The sequence below is a fragment of the Emys orbicularis genome, chromosome 2 (assembly GCF_028017835.1).
Source record: "Emys orbicularis isolate rEmyOrb1 chromosome 2, rEmyOrb1.hap1, whole genome shotgun sequence".
NCBI classification, from domain to species: domain Eukaryota; kingdom Metazoa; phylum Chordata; order Testudines; family Emydidae; genus Emys; species Emys orbicularis.
In genome coordinates, this window is record NC_088684.1 from 270,582,181 (window position 1) to 270,603,675 (window position 21,495).

Sequence of the window (21,495 nt, forward strand, 5' to 3'; positions counted from 1 at the left end):
AGTCAATGGTAAGGAAGTTGGCCCAAAGCCAGCCCTAGTTCACTTACTTGGCCTAAGTTTTCTCAAAAAGTTCACACAGCTGGGCAGGGGTTCAGATGTGCAATAAAATCAGAATCCAGGTAAGCTTTGCCAGGCTTTTGGTTTCATTATAAGAGTTTTGCACAGCTCAAATAATTGCTCCAAACAGAATTCAGAACTGTCATTGTCCTCCAATCACATTAGCAAGACCTCTGATAATTAAACCAGAGGCTGTTACAAGTTTGACTGTAATTTGAATTATACTAAATAGTGAATCTTGGGTCCAAAACCATTTAAAGAATGAGATGAAATGTTAGAATCATTACAAAAGCTTGTGCTTCTCATTCCATTATGACTTGATTTGTGTTAATTCAATATTTTTCTACATAAAGGCTTTTTAAAAGCCATTAATAAAATGCAGCTCTGGCTTTAAAATTGATGAACAGTACTCCTATGGCAAAAACATTATGAAGCTGAATTTTGAAACATAGTATTGACTGATGTCTGGAGCCTACCTGTCTACAGGTGAAGACTTTGAATTTCTTGGTTTCTTCACTTGGGCATACAACGCTTCAACTGTCTGTCCTTCCCTGGGGCTCTGGGGCCTGGTGTTCAAAGTCATTGTGCCACTATTTGTGGAAGAGTCATATGAAGCCATTCCAGCATACACTGGGTCAGCCTCACATCCAAATGTCCGGTTAAAATCTTGGATCTCGGCATAGTCACGTTCGCGAGCTTGTCTCTCTCGAAATTCCCGAGTTTTAGCTTGAATTCTGCAAAATAAAAACAAGGCTGAAACTGAATTTTTAAAAAATAACATGTGAAAATATTTTTATTCACAATAATATACTTCTTTCAACGCAAGGTTTTTTCCTCGCTAACTAGCAGGCACGTTAGGGTAATATTACAGGCACATCCTGTACGTTCAAGTGTTTTCAATTTCAGTCTATGGGCTGGTCTACAAGGGGACAACTCAGGCTATGTCTATATGGTCCCACAGTTCGGACTACAGGGGTGTGAATTGCAGTGGGTGCTAATGTGCTGCGCTGAAACTCCCCTGTGTGGATGCTGTGGGTGTGAACTAAAAGATATCTAGGTTCATGTTAATGTAGCTCTTTTTAAACAGGAATACATTAACCCAAACTATGTACCTTCTAGTTTGCATTTGTAGCGTCCACATGAGGGAGTTACAGTGTAGCATGCTAGTGCATGCTGCAGTTCACTTTCCTGTAGTCCGAACTGGGGGGGTCATGTAGACAAGCCCTCAGAAAAGTTCACCTGAATTAACTAAAGGTGGGAATTATATATGCCAAGGGTGGGGAGGGACAGGTTTCATTACTGTTTAACTCCATAGATGTTTGGTGAAAGCACTGATTCCTCACACAAAATAAGTGCCTGTCCATACCTCTCTTCCCAGCCAGGGCTATCCACTCTTTTAGGTAGGAGTCACCTGCTTACAATCCACTCACCTATCCTAACGTTGTCATGGAAAGTTTGTGCAGGCTCAGTCTGTTCTTTCAAGTGGTCTTTCCAGCACTAGATATTGCGATAAGACTCTACACTCAAATTCACTTTGGAGTGAATCTGGACTCCAATAGATTTTATGGCATACAAATAAAAAGCAATAGGTTGTGATTTTCAGTTAAGAAAAAACAGAAAATACACATAAGTGCAACATGATCAAGTGAACATTACCAGAGCAAGTTAACTTTTGTAATTCATTCATTTTTTGAAAGTTTTATTTTTCAATGTAATGTTTGTATTAATATTAGGGTTTTTTTCCCGTTTGATTTTAAGGAAAACAGAAAATCTAGAGGCAATCAGCTTCCAATACATCTCTGAAAGGACACCCAGAGAGTTAAGGGCACTTTTTACTGAAATGATTCAATTTCCTCTTTTCAAATGCTCCTAATTTTTCTCAGATTAAACATATTTTTCAAATAAGCAAAGGAACTAGTTTTCCACGAGAATTATGTCCAAAACAAGTTTCAAACTTCCACTGTTTTTGCTGTATGCCTGTTAAAAATAGTGTGATGACAACTTGTGACACAGTGGGGAAAATACATATTTTTCACTGTCCCATAATTCAAAGAATAGGTGGTTGTGATTCAAATTGTTTGTAACCTTAACTATACTGGGTTCTATCTATAATACACAAAGTATAAACACAAGGGACCCAAGCCTGAAAATGACCTGCTTTAGCTGAAGATTGCATTTCTATTTTGAAGTTCTATGTTAATTGTATTTTGGGGGCTTCTGTACCATCTGTTGATATTACTGCTATCTGAACAGAAAAATAAATAAGGAAGGTCAGGTACTGGTAGGTTCTGGCATTTAATTTGCAGTTTCAAGAGCCATCGTTTCATCACATCCTAGAAGCTTTAGTTGATATTGCCTTGACTGAACAAATATTTCGAATATTGCAGGCAGCCAACCTTTTAGTGCATGAAAATTGACAATTTAACTATAAATGGCATGAACTAAAATGTGTATTGGTCAGTCCAAACTATGCCTGATAAGATTTTTACATGTGATGATTATGAATCATTCCTACCCAACTGGTGAGATCATCCCTAATGTTACAATGAATATCACATTGCCATTCTGGTGAATTTAGCCATGGTTTGCCCATGAATATCACAGCCATCTACATCCTGGCAAAATGTACTTTGCAAAGTTTCATCTATTCTTAATGATAGTCTGTCATTCATCTGTTCAGTCTGCCATTCATATGGTCATGGGCCATTCATGTTTTTGCAGCAATGCAGTATCATAGTTCACATAGCTGCATATGGTTCAACACACAGTGTTTATCCCTTCTCCTATGGCTGAGGATTGATAAAGTAAGGTGTTATGCCAATAATTATGGTAGTATCCAGACTAGTTTGTAGAATATTACCTATAATTAATTAGTAACATATATCCTATTATCCATATATAGAATTATAGAATCATAGGATTAGTAGGGTCCGCAAGGTCCTAAATTTAATCTAAATATGCTATGCTATAGCTTGAACCCACTGCCTCTTGTCCTGCTCTCTTTGGCAAAAGAGAACAACTTTTATCCATCTTATAATACACAGAGTTAAAAATTAGATTCAAGCCTGAATACCATATAAATTGAAGCAGCAGTTTTACTGTGAATTATACCCCAAGTATTCAATTGCCATTTACAATCAGTAATGTTTAACACACAGCATAATTCTAAGGTTAAAGTTTTGGGAGGCTCCTTTCTACTGACCCACAAAATGTTTTTTAAATTACTTTTCTGTGCTTTAAGATTGAACAAAAAGAAAAACAGGCCTACTATACACACTGCTATCACTTTCAGATGTTAAAAATTTATCCAGTCTTGTTTAAATAACACATTTTTAAAATAATGTTTAAAATACTGTTTTGGCTTACAGTCTTCTTTGGGACACAATATGTTTTAACATTATTTTGTGTCTGCAAATCTAAAGGAATTCTATGACAAGAACGAAATATTTAAACACATTTTCATGAAGAATGCTGGCTATTGCCCCAAAGGACGCTTTGTGCTATAATGTCTATGATTTAAACCACTCTGAACTCTGAAATGTCTTTATGCATGTGGGGCTAAATAACCAGCTCTAGAAGTTAATGCTTCAACAGGCTTTTTAAATTTTTTTAAACCTTTTTGGTTTCTTGCTTGGTATAGGAGCTCTCCACTCACCTGATTTCTATGCATTTCATTAAGTAAATATACGTATGGCAAATTTAGAGTTTACAACATTTTGGAAGGGATTAAAATATGTATGTGCATGTATACATTAATGAAAACATACAGTGCAGCAGGGGCTAGAGCCAAGCAGTCTCTGACATTGTTTCATCCCCACCAGTGTTTCTCACTCCTGCTATTTAAATCCTGCCTTAGGAGAAGAGACGGACCGTCACGCAGCAGTTCTGTGATGTGGATATACATCCAAAAGATAGTAGACTGACAACTGCTGAATGTAATTTAGTTATGACATGGGACAATAAAAATGCCTGTGTCTGGCATTTTAAATCAGTTAATTCTGAAGATTTAGGGCCTGCCTACAGATTTCTAATGGATTTAACAACAATAATAAAAATAATGCTTAGCATTTATATAATCCTTTTCATCTTCAAGGCATTTTGCAAACACTGACTAACTTTTCTGCATTAAAAAGAATCTGAACTTTTATATTAAAAACACAACAAGTTTCTAAGCCAATTTGGTTGTAAAGATGGGCTTGAAAATGTCAACTGATGCACTGCTGTATTTCTGAGGCGGCAGACAATCTGAAACCATGGCATGGGGAAAGGTGTGAACTCTTTCAATGTACATCTGTGGGGCATTAACTTCAAAGGCTAATGATGACCACTTAAATGACAACATTATTAGCCACAGAACTTCATATAACTGTACCAAGAACTTTTCACTAACAAGCTGATCCATTGACACTAGACTACCTATCATCTCTTGATTTTATGTTAATTTGAAATGATATTTCACAGAAATAAAGGCCCCTAACCCAGTTACCAAGCCACCACAGCATGTGGTTAATAAGTGGATAACCACCGGTGAACCCTAGGCTTGCACAACTCTTGCTAGAGGCCTACTCTGGCACACTCACGACTTCCTGCAAGTCATTGGGCACATGGTTATTTTGTTGTGTAGACATGCACCTCTCACTATACCACTGTAACTGGTACATCTAGTTCTTCTCCTCTCCATAATTAGTATGGATACATATTCTGTAGGTACCACTGTTTATGACTCCTGGGACTCTATTTATTCCCTGTACTTAAGTCAGAAATCAACCTGACTATGTCACCTGGAAGCTGAAAGTAGGTTTATAATTACACTATTGTCCAGATAGCTCTGACCCGATCATCAGCCCCCATCTCTATTATGGAGAAACAGACAATACACTTTGCCCAAAAGGAATTATCAAGATCTTACTTTCTAGAGTGAGGAGACCATTCCAGCCAAATGAAGCCAAAGGGAGTATCAGCAAGTCTCTGATCACATTGGTGAGAATGAGATCCAGCAGACTAGATGACCCTTGTGGTCTCTTCTAAACCTATGGGTCTATGATTCTATGATCGTTCGGCAGCGCCGAAGAAAAAATGCATGAAGGTGTAGTACAATTAAGTGAAGGATTTGAATAACATCTCCAGCAACCACAGACAATCTGTTCTCCTTTCAAGAGACTGGACTGAGTGCTTCCCATGTCAGGAAATTGAATTTGTGGACAGTGGAAAACTCAAATCTGAGATACCAGCAGATGAGAGTCAAGATCGATAAGCTGGTCGGGCCATTGGAGGAGGAAAAGCCTAACTCAAGTATTGGCTAGGAGTAAATTTTTCAAGAGTACCTAAAGCAGCCTAAATCCCATTTGTGGGACTTTTTAAATTAGTGATTTAGGCATTTTGGAAGCTCTACCCTATGTCTTTATTAATGGGCAGTGTGGGAATACAGTTTGTGGCAAGCACACAGCAGGCTGGGAGGGAGACTGTAATGAACCACAGCACCCAGGGCATAAGCACTAGATCTGTTGTTGTGAAGGCACAACTGTCCTCCCATAAAAGCAGAAATGGGATTGGCTGCTGCTTCAGGTCTGCAACATGCCTCACCAATTTAATTTGTTGCTCCTGCTGCTGCCAAGATTCAACTATTGTCCAAGTGATAATCAGTATCCTAGCCTCTTCCACCAAGGCTCAGTGAATTACAAAAATCTGCATTGAACAGTCTCAATTCCAAGTCAGTGATGACTGAAGCAGTGTTTATTAAGGATAGAAGTAGCATTATGTAAGGACAGAAGCTAAATGACAAGCTGCTCGAAACTGCCAGTTCACTGGACCAGCTTCCCCATAATAGTTAATTTCCCTTTGCTTCGGCCACCTGATTGGCCTGCTTCTGTGTAATGGATTCAAAACAGGAAAAAACAATGGCAGTGACAGAAAGTCTGTCAACATATATGTGCCATTCAAATGGGATGCCAGCATTCAGGCCAATTTTTGCCAGAGTGTCCCCCTCCAGTAAAGAGGTCATTAGGTGGGTTGGTCTGTAGCCGTTTCTTGCCAGAGATCCCCCTTTGCTGGTGGAAAATGCCTTATGGGCTTGGCGTACCAGCAAGTAAGCCAGCTCATGCAGTCCATACTGCTTTCAGGGTGATGGAAGCCTTTTTTCTAGTTTTCAGCAATCTAGTCAGTGTATGAAATTACCCTCTTCTGTATCCTTCTTTGATCTTTATCTGAGTCTCATAACCACTCTTCTACTTATGATGGGTCCCACCCATCCATCCAAAGATCTCAGACCTGCTTCCAATGGTACCTTGAGGACACAGGTGAGAATTATTACCAGTTGTGATCAATGGCTGAAAACTATAATCTCAGTTACACTCCCATATATCACTTTGACAATTTTGCACAGTCTGCAGAACTTGCAGAATTTTTTAGGATTTTATTCATTTTTTTAAGCCAACATTCATCTCTGCAGAATCTACGGAAGGAACATTTTAATCAAAATCAGTTTATTATGGACAGCACTGATGGACAGACATACATTAATATATTAAATACAAGCAAAAAGAAAAAAAGGTCAAGTAGGAAAACCCTGTAGAAGCGGGAGCATGGAGCGCTCATTCCTGTTCACCCTCCATTTGCTTCAAGCTCATCTGCACAGCACAGCCAGGAATAGCCACCACAGAGTTCAGAGGCCAGCTTTAGCATCCCATGGCATGCTCTTCTTTGCATTCACAGATGTTCTGAAGCAAACACCAAGTAGTCATGACTGTATGTGTGTCATTTCTCTTCAGCGTTGGCCCTCCAGCCTCCCAAAATATACGAAGCACCACTCTGACACAACTGAGCCAACATGTCCTCATCCTTATAATCTGGGCATGGAGTCAAAAGCCAAGAAGTGCAGTTGGCACAGAAACCCAGCTGGTAACCCTGCTGAGGGGAAGGGATAGTAATGTTGCAGTCTGTCTCTTAGGAATTCTTTTATGTTCTGGCATCTTGAAACTTGCCACACCAAATGATATCTACCTCCCTGGAAATGGCTCCTGTGATCCACCACAGAGTAGCAAAACTTTCAGTGCTTTGGCCTGATTGAAGGTGCAAAGAAGTGGAAAATGAGATCCATCAGTAATCCGAACATGACTTGGGCAGCTCCAGCAGTGTTGTTCAACCCCTGCCCCGCTTACATCAGGAGCTCCATTTTTATCAATCAGACAAGTCAGTAGCACTTGCTTTGTTGAACCATTTCTTCAACTGTGATCTTCCCCAAGACATAGAGCTCTGCCAGGGAACAGCATTTGGTGTTTGTGGCCAGTCTCCAGAGGGCCATGACAACTCTATCATGCAGAGGGACAGCAGCTTGCACACTCACACATTTCTGTTGTTAGGCCATTTGCCAGCCAGACACACAGAATGTCAGAAATGTGCTTGGTCATTCACAGCTGTCTCATCTGGTAACTGCTGGTTCAGGCACTTAGACCATCATCCTGCCAACAGGCTGAGCTCAGCTTAGCCCACAGCCTCCTCCTCAATCTTCAATTTGGTAACGTAAGTGGACAACAAATTCTGCATGCACCTCTGCCTCCTTTTCAGACACCTACTCAGAGCACCCTGGGTGCTGTTATCTCTTCTATCCTGTTGTGCTTCCACAGCATTGGGTGACAAGCAGCATAATCCTGACGCTGGAAGATGAAGCAATCTGCAGTGACAAAAAAGTCTCCATGATGGAAAAAGCCAGCATGACCTGTGAGGTGGGGGATTACAGGTTTTACATAAGAAATCCCATAAATCCTAAGGAGAAAAAACAAAAATATCCACAGTTTTGGTGTGTGCAATTGTTGCTGGGGCTCCAGGGGATAGCAAAATTTCCCAGAATGGTTCCCTAAGTTGCTTCCCTGGTTGGGCACTTTTAGTTGTGAACATGAAAACACAGTTGTGAGGGCAGAAAAGCTGCGGCATTGTCAACCTGAACCATGTCACTTGTAACCTGTTAAAATGATTGCGCCCTTAACTTATTACAAAACGAAGATTCCAGCAGCACTGTGGAAGGAGCCTATGCTGCATGTTGTGAATATGCTATCAGGTATCCTTTTGATTATTCAGATAATTGCTACTGTCCTTAAGAATTAGAGTAAACACACTGTTTAAGTGCTGCTAGCTACAAAGTGTTAGACTCCTGTAGTGCAGCCTAGAGGATTTCATGGGTTTTCAGTGCTGTTCAGTTCAACAGCAATAAACACAGTTTAGTTTAATAAGTTAATAAACATAGTGGAATGACTCTTATTTTTTTAAATGGGCATGTCGTATTAAAATGTGGCTGTATGGCCACGTTGGATTAAAAAATAAAAGCAAATTCATTGTCCCTGCAATAATTCATCAGATTTGGGGAGAAACATTTTCCCCTAAAATTCCTTTCAGATTTCTATTTCTCTTTAGAATGCATTCTTGATTTGAACCTAAGTTTCCAACAGAGATGGGTGAGTGCACTAAGTCATTGTACTGCCTAGACTCACAGATACAGTAGACCTTTAATATACGATCTAGTATTCTGTGCACCATGAAAGGTACTTATAGAAAATAAAAGGTGTTCTATTAAAAAACTGACTGTTTTTAGCAATTGTCATTCCACCAATGGCCCAATTTAAGCATCAACTGAAGTTAATGGCAATAGTTTCATAGACTTCAGTGGGAGAAGGAATGAGCCCAAAGAATTAGCCAAAGCTCAGTCTTCTTATGCTCCAATTCTGTGTTCTCTTTTGCAAAAACTATGGCCACTGAATTACTTTATACACTGCACCCATCTTATAACATTAGGCCCATGAGCATTATGTAAAATACAATCAACAATACTAAAATGCTTTCCACTAAACCTACGGTGAAAAGAACAAACATCACTCACATCTGTATGCCTTCCCAAAGATCACCAAGGAGAAATTAATATTTTGATTTTTTCTTATACTCTCTAATGAATTTTATGCAAAATGTCCAGGATGTCAGAAAAGGTTTGCCATGGCTCACACTTCTATGGAAAACAATGAATATCTATTGTATATATGGATGTAGAGGGGATGATCACTGCTGAGAAGCGTTAGGCAGCATTGGGATAAACCAAATCAAAAGCAGACTTTACAACTGAATGTGGTATGGTTCTATTTTAAAGATATATGTGAACACTTAGTAGGTTATGTAACAAAACCAAGCAGAAATTCTCTCTATATTACAGTATATAGTATTACTTTTTTTCTTTATGTAGGATGAAACAGTTTTATGAAAATATTTGGCTGGTGGGGGTGGGGGTTGGTGTTTTCCAATAAAAATATTATGGTCTCTCTGGGAAATTTGGAAGGACACCAGGAGAGTGTCCTGCTGTTCAACCCTTACTCCATCTGATACTTTAATAGTTCCAGATGGCCTTTACTGGAAGATAACGCTCCCTTTATTCTTTTATTATGACCTTTCAGGTCACAAATTATCTGTAGGATGCTGTTGCCATCCTTTCTTCTCAAAAGTAAGGTAGATGCTTAACATTAAATGTCAACTCTTATTAGTCCAAATTTCCAATGATGCAAAGAGAGTCAGTTATTCCAATCACCATCACCATTGGGGGGGGGGGGGGAGAGAATGTGTTTAGTTTTTGCTATGCTGATATTTTTCCTCTATTCTATAGAAAAGTAATATTTTGTTAGATGCACTTTTTCCATCAGATAGCTCTTGTTAACACATGTGGCCAACTAAAAACAGACCATATGGTATATGACGATCATTCAGAATATGTAAGAAGCTGTTATAAAGAGAAACTATGATGTTTTGGTGCATGCCTTTTGATTTTTTTTGTTTTTGTTTTTAGTTTTCAAAGGGTTTATTGTGCAAGTTTCGTTGCTAGATAATAATGAACATTCACATAGTTTTTATCATTTGTCCTTTTCCATAATCATAAATAAAGTGCATTGACCTTGCATAGGAAAAAATATTAAATAATCTAATATACTAAATAAAGTAATAAGGTTAATTTCTTTCCTGCTGTCATGTTAGCAGTCTCTCTTCAGCTTGACATCAATTAATGATTTTAATTCCAGACTCTTGTCACAGTGCTCACTACCCCTTTGTCTAATTAAAATGGATGATGCATGATGAAGGGAAAACACAAGACACTGTTCTTGTTGTAACATTTCTATTCATTAGTATACTTTTACAACAAAAGGCTTGTAGCTTTAATGGCATTAGAGAAAGATGAAGAGAAGTTTATTATATGTAGGAGGTATAGGCTCTCATACCCTCAGGAAATATACAATACAGGAAACTGCCTTTATGGAATGACCAAATCCTCTGGGACAAAATATCAATGGGCTATTTTAATTACTGATATGCATATGAAGTGTTGCATTCAAAATCCGGGAAACAAAGAGAGACACTAAAAATACAGTCTTGTTTATGTTCAATATTTAAAAAAAATCTGAATTCATATAAAATATTTCCATAGGGATACTGAGTATTCTAACAAAAGAAATTAAAAATCTGCTCCAGAATGACTCTCTTAAAATATATGGCATAACACTCTTCATAACAGGTTCTTTTCACCGTAGGTTTAGTGGAAAGCATTTTAGTATTGTTATCTCTATAAGACAAAAGTTCACTAGTTATTCTTCCATTACTTGTAGTTTTCTATCCAAGTAGATAAAGCAGTGACAATGGTTGTCGCAGGAGGTTGTTCAATCTGTTGTAGTTAAGAGCTCCGTCAGCATTTCCAGTTTAAATTTAGTTTTTCACATGTTTATAATATGGCATTAAAATTTACTCTGGGATGAAGCTCAACATAACATCATAAGCAGCCATTTATAACATCAATTTTCAGTTACTGTCAGGTAGCTCTGGTGCACTACAGTACATAGAATTTCCGAAAAGAACAGTCCCTTTCTCTGAATCCTTGTTTTTATGCAAGTATATTGAGTACTAACAATGTCTTCATTTTGGAAAGTTGGGAAAGTACCCAATAAACTTACAAAGTAAGACTGGGATTTCATCGATTCAAAGACGTAAAGGATCTAGTTCAACCTCCTGCATAGCACAGGATTTGTTACCACATCACTTACAGCAGCAATAAAGAAAATCTTAAGAGCTGGCAGAGGATACTCTCCCGACCCAAATATCTACCCTCCATTTTCTTTGGCTATGCTATTAAAAACATGCACTATCTATTTAGTCAAGACACACAAAAAACAATGTTGGGAGCTCCCCCTTCTGGCTCTACAGCTGCAGTCGACAGACACTATTCCCAGAGCAGTACTGATGCCATTGGTGGTGACATTTGCACAGACAAGTATACAAACAACAGAAGAATTATGTAAATTTAATCTCCTTTACAAACTAAAGGACGAAAATGTCAATGCTTCCAAAAACAAAAAAAGATAAAATTATATTATACTTATATAGAGAGTGAGAGCAAGCACACATCACTCCTAATCCACACAAGTACAAAAATAATTACAGTAAAATTGAATAACATCTTTAGAACGCAGAAGAAGACAAGACCCAGCCAGCATGGTCCCCAACCTCAATCAAGCACTTATTCCCATTACTCTCTTATCTGCCAAAGACTCTGCCCTAACATCTCATAATAAGTATCCCTCTTTTACAGCCCTTTCTCCCTTTCCAAGTGCGTTTCTCGTCACTCCCACCACAAACACTTACTTCATATACTTCTCTTCCTGGTTCAGAACATTCTTCCTCCTCCCAATGCCTGCCCCCATCCCAGACAAATGCTCAGAATGCATCATCTTCCCAAACAGTAGTGTTCAAAGGGTTATAGAGTTATAATTGTTTTTGCAATTATATAACTTTACAACTTCTGTTTTAAAATTGAATTTGGCAAGTGAATTGTGTGTAAAGATTTTCTAGACAGTTTGGGGTTTATGAATGGGGAAGGAATAAAATATTAAAATTTTCTAATGGTTAAAAATATAGTAACCTAGAGATATTTAGCAACTGAACTTAATATCAAAGTGCAATAGCCAGAATGATAAAATGTTCCATTCGATCAATGATCTTTCAAGATGAGATAGATAATGGACCCAAGGCTGGATTAAGACACAGGCACTATAGGCCCATGCTTAGAGGGCCATTCATATTCTGAATCATAAGATTACATCAGAATTTCAGCTTTTATTAAAAACAAGTATCTAGCTGTGAAGAACACGGAAAATAACTCTGCATCATATAACTATTATAGATACCTCAGTCTATATTTCTCTCATGTCTGATATATGGGTAAAAAGAGTTAATTTAGTCCTAAGGGTGGAGGGAGCTACTCCTCTGCAAGAAGGCAAGCTATGGGTGTATTTAACCAAACAATACAGACATCAAGAAGAAGAGGTTACCTACCTTGTACAGGAATGAGTTTTTCGAGACGTGTCCCCCTGTGGCTGCTCCACATCAGGATAAATGTGCATGACCATGTGCTCTTAATTGGAGGTGTTTTTTTGGCTGTGTCTGTGGGTTCACACCTGTGCCCCAGTCACCCTCATGCCCCAACAGGAGCATACATAGGGAGGGGTGAACCTGCTGCCACTCCAGTTCCTTCTCTACCAAAAAAGTCCAAAGAGAGAGACTCCAAAGCAGAGCGGAAAGAGGGTGGGTAGTGGGACACACACATAGGTACATGCATCTCAAAGAACTCCAGTTACTGTACAAGATAAATAATCTCTCCTCCTTCGAGTAGCATCCCTATGGGTGCTCCACCTAAGGAGACTCCTGAGCAGTCTCCCCATCACGGAGAAGGTTGCTGAGGAGGAGGAGGAGGATTCAGTACATATCATGGAACAGCTTCACTGACAGCTGTGTCAGGTCTGAGAACAGTCACAAGAGTGTAGTGCTGGAAAAATGTGGGTAGTGAGGACCAGGTGGCTGCTCTGCAGATGTCTGGAAAAGGTATGTTTTTCAGAAGGGCTAATGAAGTAGATTGATCCCTGGTGGAATGAGCAATGAGTCTCGGAGGAGGGCCAACCCCTGAGGCTTTGTAACAGTTTAAGATGCAGCAGTAACCGATTTGGATAGTGTTTGGGTGGAAATCAACTGTCTTTTCATACATTCTGCAATTGAGATGAAAAGTCTGGGTGAAATCCTGATGGGCCAGATCACATCTATGTAAAAAGCTGGGAGCTCTTCTTATGTCCAGTGTATGAAAGCCCATTTCTTCTATGGAAGAGTGAGGCATGGGATTGAACACCGGCAGGCAAATCTCTTGGTTGATGTGAAATTCTGAAGAAACCATGGGAAAGAAGAGATAGTGAAAATGAAGCATCACCTTGCCACAGTGAAACACTCTATATACTGGGTGCAGCCATCAAGGCTCCAAGCTCTCCTATCCTCCTAGCCGAGGTGATGGCTATGAAGAATGTCGTGTCAAGGGACAAATGAAGGAGGGAACAGTTCGTCATAGGTTCCATGATCATGGAGGTTTCTTCTGTGCTCCGAGGACTAAGTTGAGGCCCCAAGGTGGAAAGAGGTTGAACAGGTTTATAAACCTTGTTGTGGTTGGATGGGTGAAAACTGAAAACCCCTCAATAGGGGCTGCGTGTGAAAGGCTGTGACAGCAGCTAGGTGAACTTTAATGGAACTCAACGATAATCCTGAGGTTTTTAAATTGAACAGGTAACCAAGAACGTGTGTAAGGCAAGACTCAAGAGGAGGCATAGATTGGCATAGATTCTGCAATTAAGTTTTCCCTTGTTGAACGTCTGCTATGAAGCAGAACTGTTAATACACCCGGGGAGCAGTCTTGTTCTATACCAGAGAGCTATCTAGTAGCCAGGCCTTGAGGTGAAGTGCCGGAAGATTCGGGTGAGTGAGGGATCTTGACTCTTGGCTGAGAAGATTCACTGACAGGGAAAGATGGAGAGGCGGTAGCAGAGACATGTGAACCAGCTTTGTACACCTGTCTGAGTCAATACTGTGCTATGATGATGGCTAGTAATCTTTCTCGTTTCAAATTGTTCAGGAACATAAGCAGTAGGGGAGTGGGGGGACAAGCATAAAGCAGTACACAAGGCTAAGGAATAACTAGGGCATCCCCCATTGAGTTGCAGCCATTCTCTCCCCTCAAGCAGAGTCGTTTACACTTCTTATTGGATGGAGTTGTGAAGAAATCTATTTGTGGATTGCTCCAGGTAAGACATATCTTTCGGAAAACCTCGTTGCTCACAGCTCCTACTCATGGTTGATGCTGAAAGGTCTGCTGAGAGAATCCGCCACTCTGTTCTGTAGTCCTGGTAGATATTGAAATCTGTATGCATTGTATATTTACCAGTTTTATGGCTTCTGCACATAATGAGTGGGATCTTTCTCCGTCTTGACAGTTGGTATAATACACTGCTGCTCTGTTGTTCAGCATTATTCTGGTCGGGTGGCCCCTGATGTGGAGGAGGAAGTGCTAGCAAGTATGATGAACTGCTCTGAGCTCTAATATGTTGATATTGAGGATAGCCTCCAAAGGAGTCCATCTTCTCTGAGCTATGAGGTTTTGGGAGTGTGTGCCCCAACCTAGCAGATAAGTGTCTATGGTGATGACTCACAGGGGAGAGGGGCTGCAGGAATTGAACTCCCACATTTAGTGTGTCTTTCCACCAAATTAGAAGATGAGGCCCCTCCAAGGTATGGACACCCATTTGCAGAGAACGTACTTGAGTGAATGGACAGTTCTCAGCCAGGCTTGAAGACACTGAGAGATTAGTCTTGCTAAATGTGCAGAATACCACATGGCCCAGAAGTTGTAGGCAAGCCTGTGCTGTGGTTTGCCGTCTTTGTTTTATCTTTGAAACAAGGTTGGACATTGTGGCAAATCTGTCTTTCGGCAAGTAGGGTCTAGCGGTGGTGGAGATGAAGTGGCCCCAATGAAGTCTATGCACTGAATGGGTGAGAGCATAGATTTTTGTGTATGTTGAAGTAAAGCCCTACCAAGTGGACCAGAGATTGGGTTTTGTGGTTGCTGTCTATATCTTTAGAAGCAAGTGACCTTTTAGGAGCTAATAACCCAGGTAGGGAAAGAATTATTCACAACTAGAGAAGGTGGGATGCAGCGACTGATAGGACATTGGTAAAGACGCTTGAGATGATGGAAAGGCCAAAGGGTAGGATGAGATACTGATAGCGGTCCCTGCCTACCACAAAACGTAGAAATGGTCAGTGTGAGGGATGCATGGCACTATGGAAATAGGCATTCTGAAGGTCGAGGTAAACAAACTAATCTTCCGGATCCAGAGAGGAAATTAACATTGCTAGGGTTACCATTCTGAGCTGTTGAGCATGGATGCACAGTTCAAAGTTCTGAGGTCCAGAATTGGTCTCCTTCTCCCATTTCTCTTTGGGACCAGGAAGTATTGAGAATAGAACACTTTCCTAGCTAAAGTCCAGTGGAACAGGGTAGATCACCAACCCTGCCACCCATTCCCTAGTGTTAGCAGGGATTGTACTTCCTACCTGAGAAAGTCCTCATGAGAAGGGTCCCTGAAAAGGGACAGGGAGTGGGTTGGGGGTGGGCGGAGTAGAGAGCTGAACTGGATGGAATAACCTGTAGAAATTATTCCAAGATCCACATGTCAAAGGTGATAAGCTCCAAGGAAAATAGAAAATGGGAAAGACAATCCCCATAATGGTGGTGAAGTGCAGGATCTAGAGTGGGAGATGGTTTGTGACTCTTGACCAGTTGGTCAAAGTGGACATTTTGAAGATGTCGCTGATTGGGAGAATACCCTTTTTTAGATCTGGGTTCTTCTTGTGGGGTTCAGTTGGCCTCATGGGCTGGGGTAGACTGAACAAGGTTATGGAGCCATCTGTGATCTGCTGTATTATTTCTTTGTCACAAGTGTGTAATTGGCCAGAGATCAAAGCATCACCCATGAGTTCTTGAGAGAGCAAAGGGACCCATCTGTGGTGTTGCTAAATAATTCAGTCCCCTCAAAGAGAAGGTCCTTAACAGTATTGTGTACCTCCCAGGGAAGGCCAGAGTACTGCAGCCAGGAAGGTTGGTGCATACAGCACATAAAAAATGGTTACTCACCTTTTTGTAACTGTTGTTCTTTGAGATGTGTTGCTCGTGTTCATTCCATTGTAGGTGTGCACACACCCATGTGCATGGCCAGAGACTTTTGCCTTAGCGGTACCTGTAGGGCTGGCTGTGGCGCCCTCTGGAGTGCTGTGCTAATGGCGCGGTATATCCGGCACAGCCGGCCCTGTGCCCTCTCAGTTCCTTCTGCCCACAACTCCGACAGAGGGACTGCAGGGCAGATAATGGAATGGACATGAGAAACACATCTTGAAGAACAACAGTTACAAAAAGGTGAGTAACTGTTTTTTTCTTTGAGTGCTTGCTCATGTCGATTCCATTGTAGGTGATTCACAAGCTGAATCCCAGGAGGTGGGCTCCGAGTTCACAGTCTTGGAACCAAGAGGGCATAGGGCCAGTGGCGCCTGATATATTGCGCCACAAGCACGGTACTTCAGAGGGTGCCACAGTGGCCCATGGGTACCGCTAAGCCAAAAGTCTCTGACAGCCACGCATCTGGGCACGCGCACACCGACAATGGAAATCGACATGAGCAAGCACTCGAAGAAGAACTACTGCCATAGCCATGGGGCATTTGGCTGTGTTGAATGCATCAAGTGAGGCTTGGGGCAGGTCTACACTTACTTCCTGGTCCGGCCGTAAGAAATCGATCCCGGAAGTGCTCGCCGTCGACGCCGGTACTCCAGCTCGGCGAGAGGAGTACGCGGCATCGACGGGGGAGCCTGCCTGCCGCGTCTGGACCCGCGGTAAGTTCGAACTAAGGTACTTCGAATTCAGCTACGTTATTAACGTAGCTGAATTTGCATACCTTAGTTCGAAGTCGGGGGTTAGTGTGGACCAGGCCTTGGAGAGATGCTTTGGCAACTGTCTAACCTTACGTAATGAGGGCCTGAAATTGTTCTCTGTGATCCTGAGGCAGGTATACAATAAAAGATACAAATTTGGAATAATACGTGAAGTCGTACTTTGCTATCAGGATTTGTAATTGGCTTTTCTGAACTGTAGAGAGGCCAAGCAGTAGCTCTTACAAACCAGACATTTTAGCTTTATTTGATGGGGTTGAACAGAACCAATGTTGTCTGTTCAATTAGTTAACTGCCTCAACTACCAGCATGTTACTTAAAGAGTGAAGGAAAAAATACTCCAAGCCTATGGGCCGGATATAGTACTTCTTGTCAACCCGCTTGCATGCTAGTGGTACAGTGGCTGGGATTTGCCACTCCATGGAGGCTGGGGATAGGTAGTGCAATCTTGCCCTGAGGAGATGTATGATGCATGTTCAACAGGGAACACTGGAATCTGTAATGTGTCTACCACACATTCCATAAGGTCTTGGAAGGCCTTGAAATCATCAGGGTAAGATGATGGAAGAGGCATGATTGCCTCATCTGGTGAGGAAAAGGGGACTTGTGTGAATGTGGTGTTTCTTCCTCCTCAGCTGGTTCATGTTCCACTTGGGATGTTCCTGTTGAGCAAGACTAAAGGGTGTTGGTTGTTGCTCCTGATATGTCCTCTTATGTAGAAATGGTCACCATAGGAGGCCCAGGGGTTCCAGTATGCCCACTGGAGCATAAGAGTAGGGGTGAGGCCCCATGGATGTCCCTGCCAGGGTCTCTGATGTGTTTCCTGCTAGGAGTTTCCTCCTTAGAGTGAACCTCAAGAGAGGGAGGCTTGAAGGGAGAGAAGCCACGTATAGATATCTCCAAGTCCTATGTGGGGTCTATCAGAGGTGCGCAAGTGGTGCAGTGGACAAGCCACAATTGACAATGGTATGGATGGAGGGTAAGTAGGCTCCAAGAAATGAGTCGGTACCAGTGGGGAATCCTCCTAGTATCTGTCAACAATGGTGATTCAAGCTCTTCCATGAGTTGAAGATTTTCATGAGAGAGCAGCCTAGATTGTACTGGAGACTCTGGTATGGACCCTCAGGAGTCAATATATATCACAGTACTGGGGATTGTACCAAGGTTGGGTCAGTATATGACAGTAGCTTTTGCTGGGTTCTAGAGCTTCTGTCTGCAGGGGTGAATTTTCCGTTCTCTTGTCCCGTTCTAAGGAGTGGGGTCTTTTCTTCTTTGGTGGTACCCTAGGGCCGCTGGAATGTTTGCTACCAAAGAACTGGAGGCAGGTGGCTGCTCCAATGTAGAGGGGTGACTCAGACCCTGCAGGTCTCAGAGAACAAGAGTTTAAGTCTGACCTCTCTCTGAATTTCTTGTATTATTAGTTCCTGAATTTGAGTAGATCTTGCACATGGGGGGAATGGATGGAGGGTAAGGGTGGAGGGTTTTTTCCTAAGGCAACTGAAGCAGCTTGAATGCCCATTGCTGCAGGGAAAAGACTTGTAGCAGGTGTGACAGGGTTTGAAGCCTGGGGTCTTGGGCATAACCCATACTCAAGGCTGCAGTTTGAGGCCCAGAACAGGAAAAGGAAAAAAAAAAAAATGGGAAGGAGAATCCTCCCCATTTCCAAAAGGCACAAACTGCTAAATAAGGGAAAAATAAAAAAAAGAAAAGAAATATCTGTAAAATTAAGAAAAAGAAAAAAAAAAAGCAAGTGGTATAACAAGTCACATGGCTTAGCTAATGGACATTGCAATGCACTGTCTCAAGCTGAAGGCAGTTAAGAAGGAACTAGAGTGGCGGTGGGTTCACCCCCCCCCACATGCCCTCGTATTGTGGCATGAGGATGTCTAGGGTGCAGCTGCAGACCCGCAGACACACACATATCCTGATGTGGCACACCCAGAGGGACACTACTTGAAGAAGAACTGTCTAAATCCAAGCAGTGCACAACCTAGCCAAAGACTTTGGACTTGCTGGACAATAGAAAAACCCTGGGGAAGGACAGGAAAAAGCAAAGGTGTTAGAATAAGCGTTAAAAGGAAGTCTCCCTCCAGCAAGGGGAACAGACCAGAACCAGAAGACAAGACTGGGTAGGAGAAGAGGAGGGTGCAGAAGAAGTCTGGACTCCCTGGAAGACACTAAGACCCAAAAGACACTCAGGAGTGAAGTTATTTTTCCATAGATTTGTGTATCTCAAGTACTTCATCTATGAGCTAACATGCATGTATAATTTAGAAGTGCCTTTGCAAAGCCTATGTGTTACTTGCTGTAATTGTCATGAAGTCCACAAAAGCGTGACACAGTGATCCACAGTACACATGTGAGTGCAACTCTGGGGAGGGAGTAGGAAGGCTCTGAAGAGACTTGGCGGAGCAGTTGGGCTATGGGATCCAACTTCCCCATGGGCACCAGACTTGGAGTCTGTACACAGAAGTGTGCCTGAAAGGCCAGATAGAGAGACTTTATCATAACCTTAAAAGCCTGTGGGAGCCAAAGGTTTGGGTACAACAGTCAGATGAGCATCCACAAAGGGGAGTGCAGCCAGGGCAGCAACGCTAGCACTTTTAGTTGCCCAGAAAAGTTTGAAAACGTGACCTGAGTGTAACCAATACAGCAATGTCTGCCTGAGTCTGTAGACAACCTGAAACCCCTGAGGTGTCAACTACCCCATACGTCTCTAAGGGATGTTAAATGCAAGATCAACTACTCTGAAGGGATGGCACCAACACCCCCCACCAGGGGATTCTATGCAGGGCAGGAGCAGAAGAATCTAGCAGATGCATCTCACCAAGCAGATACACTTGGGGCCCACCCTTCCTCTTGAGGAAGGAGAGGAAAGCTCCTGCTACTCCTTAGGAAAAAGGGGGCCCATGCTACTGCCCCTACCTCTCTGGGAGGAGAGGGAACCCACTGACACCACCACTCCAAGTATTGCACATGGAGGGGCAGGATTAGAGCATGGATGTCAGGCACAAAGGGTCCTCCATGATGTGGTGTGCCCAGAGCCCAAGATTGCCTTCATCTGGCCCTGAATGGATCCAATTCTGATCTCTGTTCCAGCGATGTAAATCCAAGGTAACTCCTTTGTGCTCAGGCTTCAACAACGCCACCTGGGGCTGTAAGCTTGTCAGAGCTCATAACCTAAGCAGTTTGGGTTGGATGGTCAGTGCTTGGAGATATTCAAAGTAAACTCACTAGCCTCCCTTCTCGGAGTAAACCAGTGCCCCCAGAATGGAGATACACAGTAGTGTGTTGTCGGGTGAAACGTCAACCTGAGATCCTGACAATTTACCATCAATAAGTATCCTCTGACAATTTTTATAAGAATGGTGGGTGCTTATTCCAGGTTCCTGACACAGTTCTAATGGAGGTATTTGCTAAACATATCTGATCTATGCCCCTGTATTTTCAACTGGACAATTTACATCCTGTGCTAAACTGCTTTGTTACTGTTGCTGGAACACATGCACCAGAGCTGGCTAAAATGACACTCTTTTTAAAAGGAATTATTGTTAGTATTAGTATTGTATTCATAAAAGTTTTTATCCATTTCAATCAGTGATAAATTGAAGTACATTAATTTGCTTATTTGTCTTCTAATCAATATGAACAAAATACTTTCAAGAGTTTAAGCAAAATACTATTGTAAGCACATTACTATTAAAACTGCAAAGTCAGAGTATAATAATTTCATAAAATTGTGGGCATGATTGATTTTTTAATGGACCATTCACTTGTTCTCTGACCCCTAAGGATTTTTTGTTCCAAGCCTCTTACACATAGTAAATTCATTAAATTCAGCCTAGTTCCCAAAAGTATTGCATCATTAAAGGTATAGAGCTTCAAACACCAAACAAAACAGAGTAAGTGAACTGTGCCACTAAAACATAATGAAAGTGAAAAAAGGAGCCATTATAAACCAGCATCATTTTACTGTCTCCCCCAGTAATTATTTCTAGACTTTTGGTTAATTTGCATGGGCAGTAATTTATTATGTATCTAATATAATTACATTATAAAATAGAAAGGAAGAACTGCAATCTGACTGTGACAATTCGAAACCACCATGGACTGAGTCACAATCTGGAATCTACTTTTGGAAACTTAAGGAAGCACCCAGCACATTTTTGTTGCTATGTTATCATGATTTATTAGTAGTACAGGCCCCCGCAACAAAAAAATTACATAATAATTGTACACATGACACAACAAGAATGAAACCAACAATTGGGGTGGGGGGGATCTGAGGGGAGAGGACAGATCTGGGTCACAATAATAAGATAATGCTGTTCTGGCATGTGCACATATTGATGATTCAGTGGATATATAAATTCTTTTGTGACATAGCAGGAGTGAGGTATTAAGGAGAGATTTCAAGGAGGCGAGAGTAGTTTGGTGAATGGGGAGGCTATATAATTATACAGTAGTACTCAGAGTGACTATTACAATCTGTCTTATAACATGCACATTCTATACTCTCACCAATATTATTATTGAGAGAGTGCGCATAACAAAAAATTTGCCTACCATGAAAAATAATTTTGTGCATCATGCAGAGATTCCAACATT

The 21,495-nt window shown here is 41.4% G+C and overlaps 1 protein-coding gene across 8 annotated transcripts in view; it reads right to left on the reverse strand.

Moving 5' to 3' along the window:
- Positions 1-21,495, reverse strand: part of PARD3 (par-3 family cell polarity regulator) — a 658,895-nt gene that overhangs the window by 127,718 nt on the left and 509,682 nt on the right. For all 8 annotated transcript variants that reach the window (XM_065400237.1, XM_065400238.1, XM_065400236.1 and 5 more), the window contains one exon: positions 534-791. In XM_065400237.1, coding sequence (XP_065256309.1) covers positions 534-791 — 258 coding nt within the window. The remainder of the gene's footprint in view (positions 1-533; positions 792-21,495) is intronic.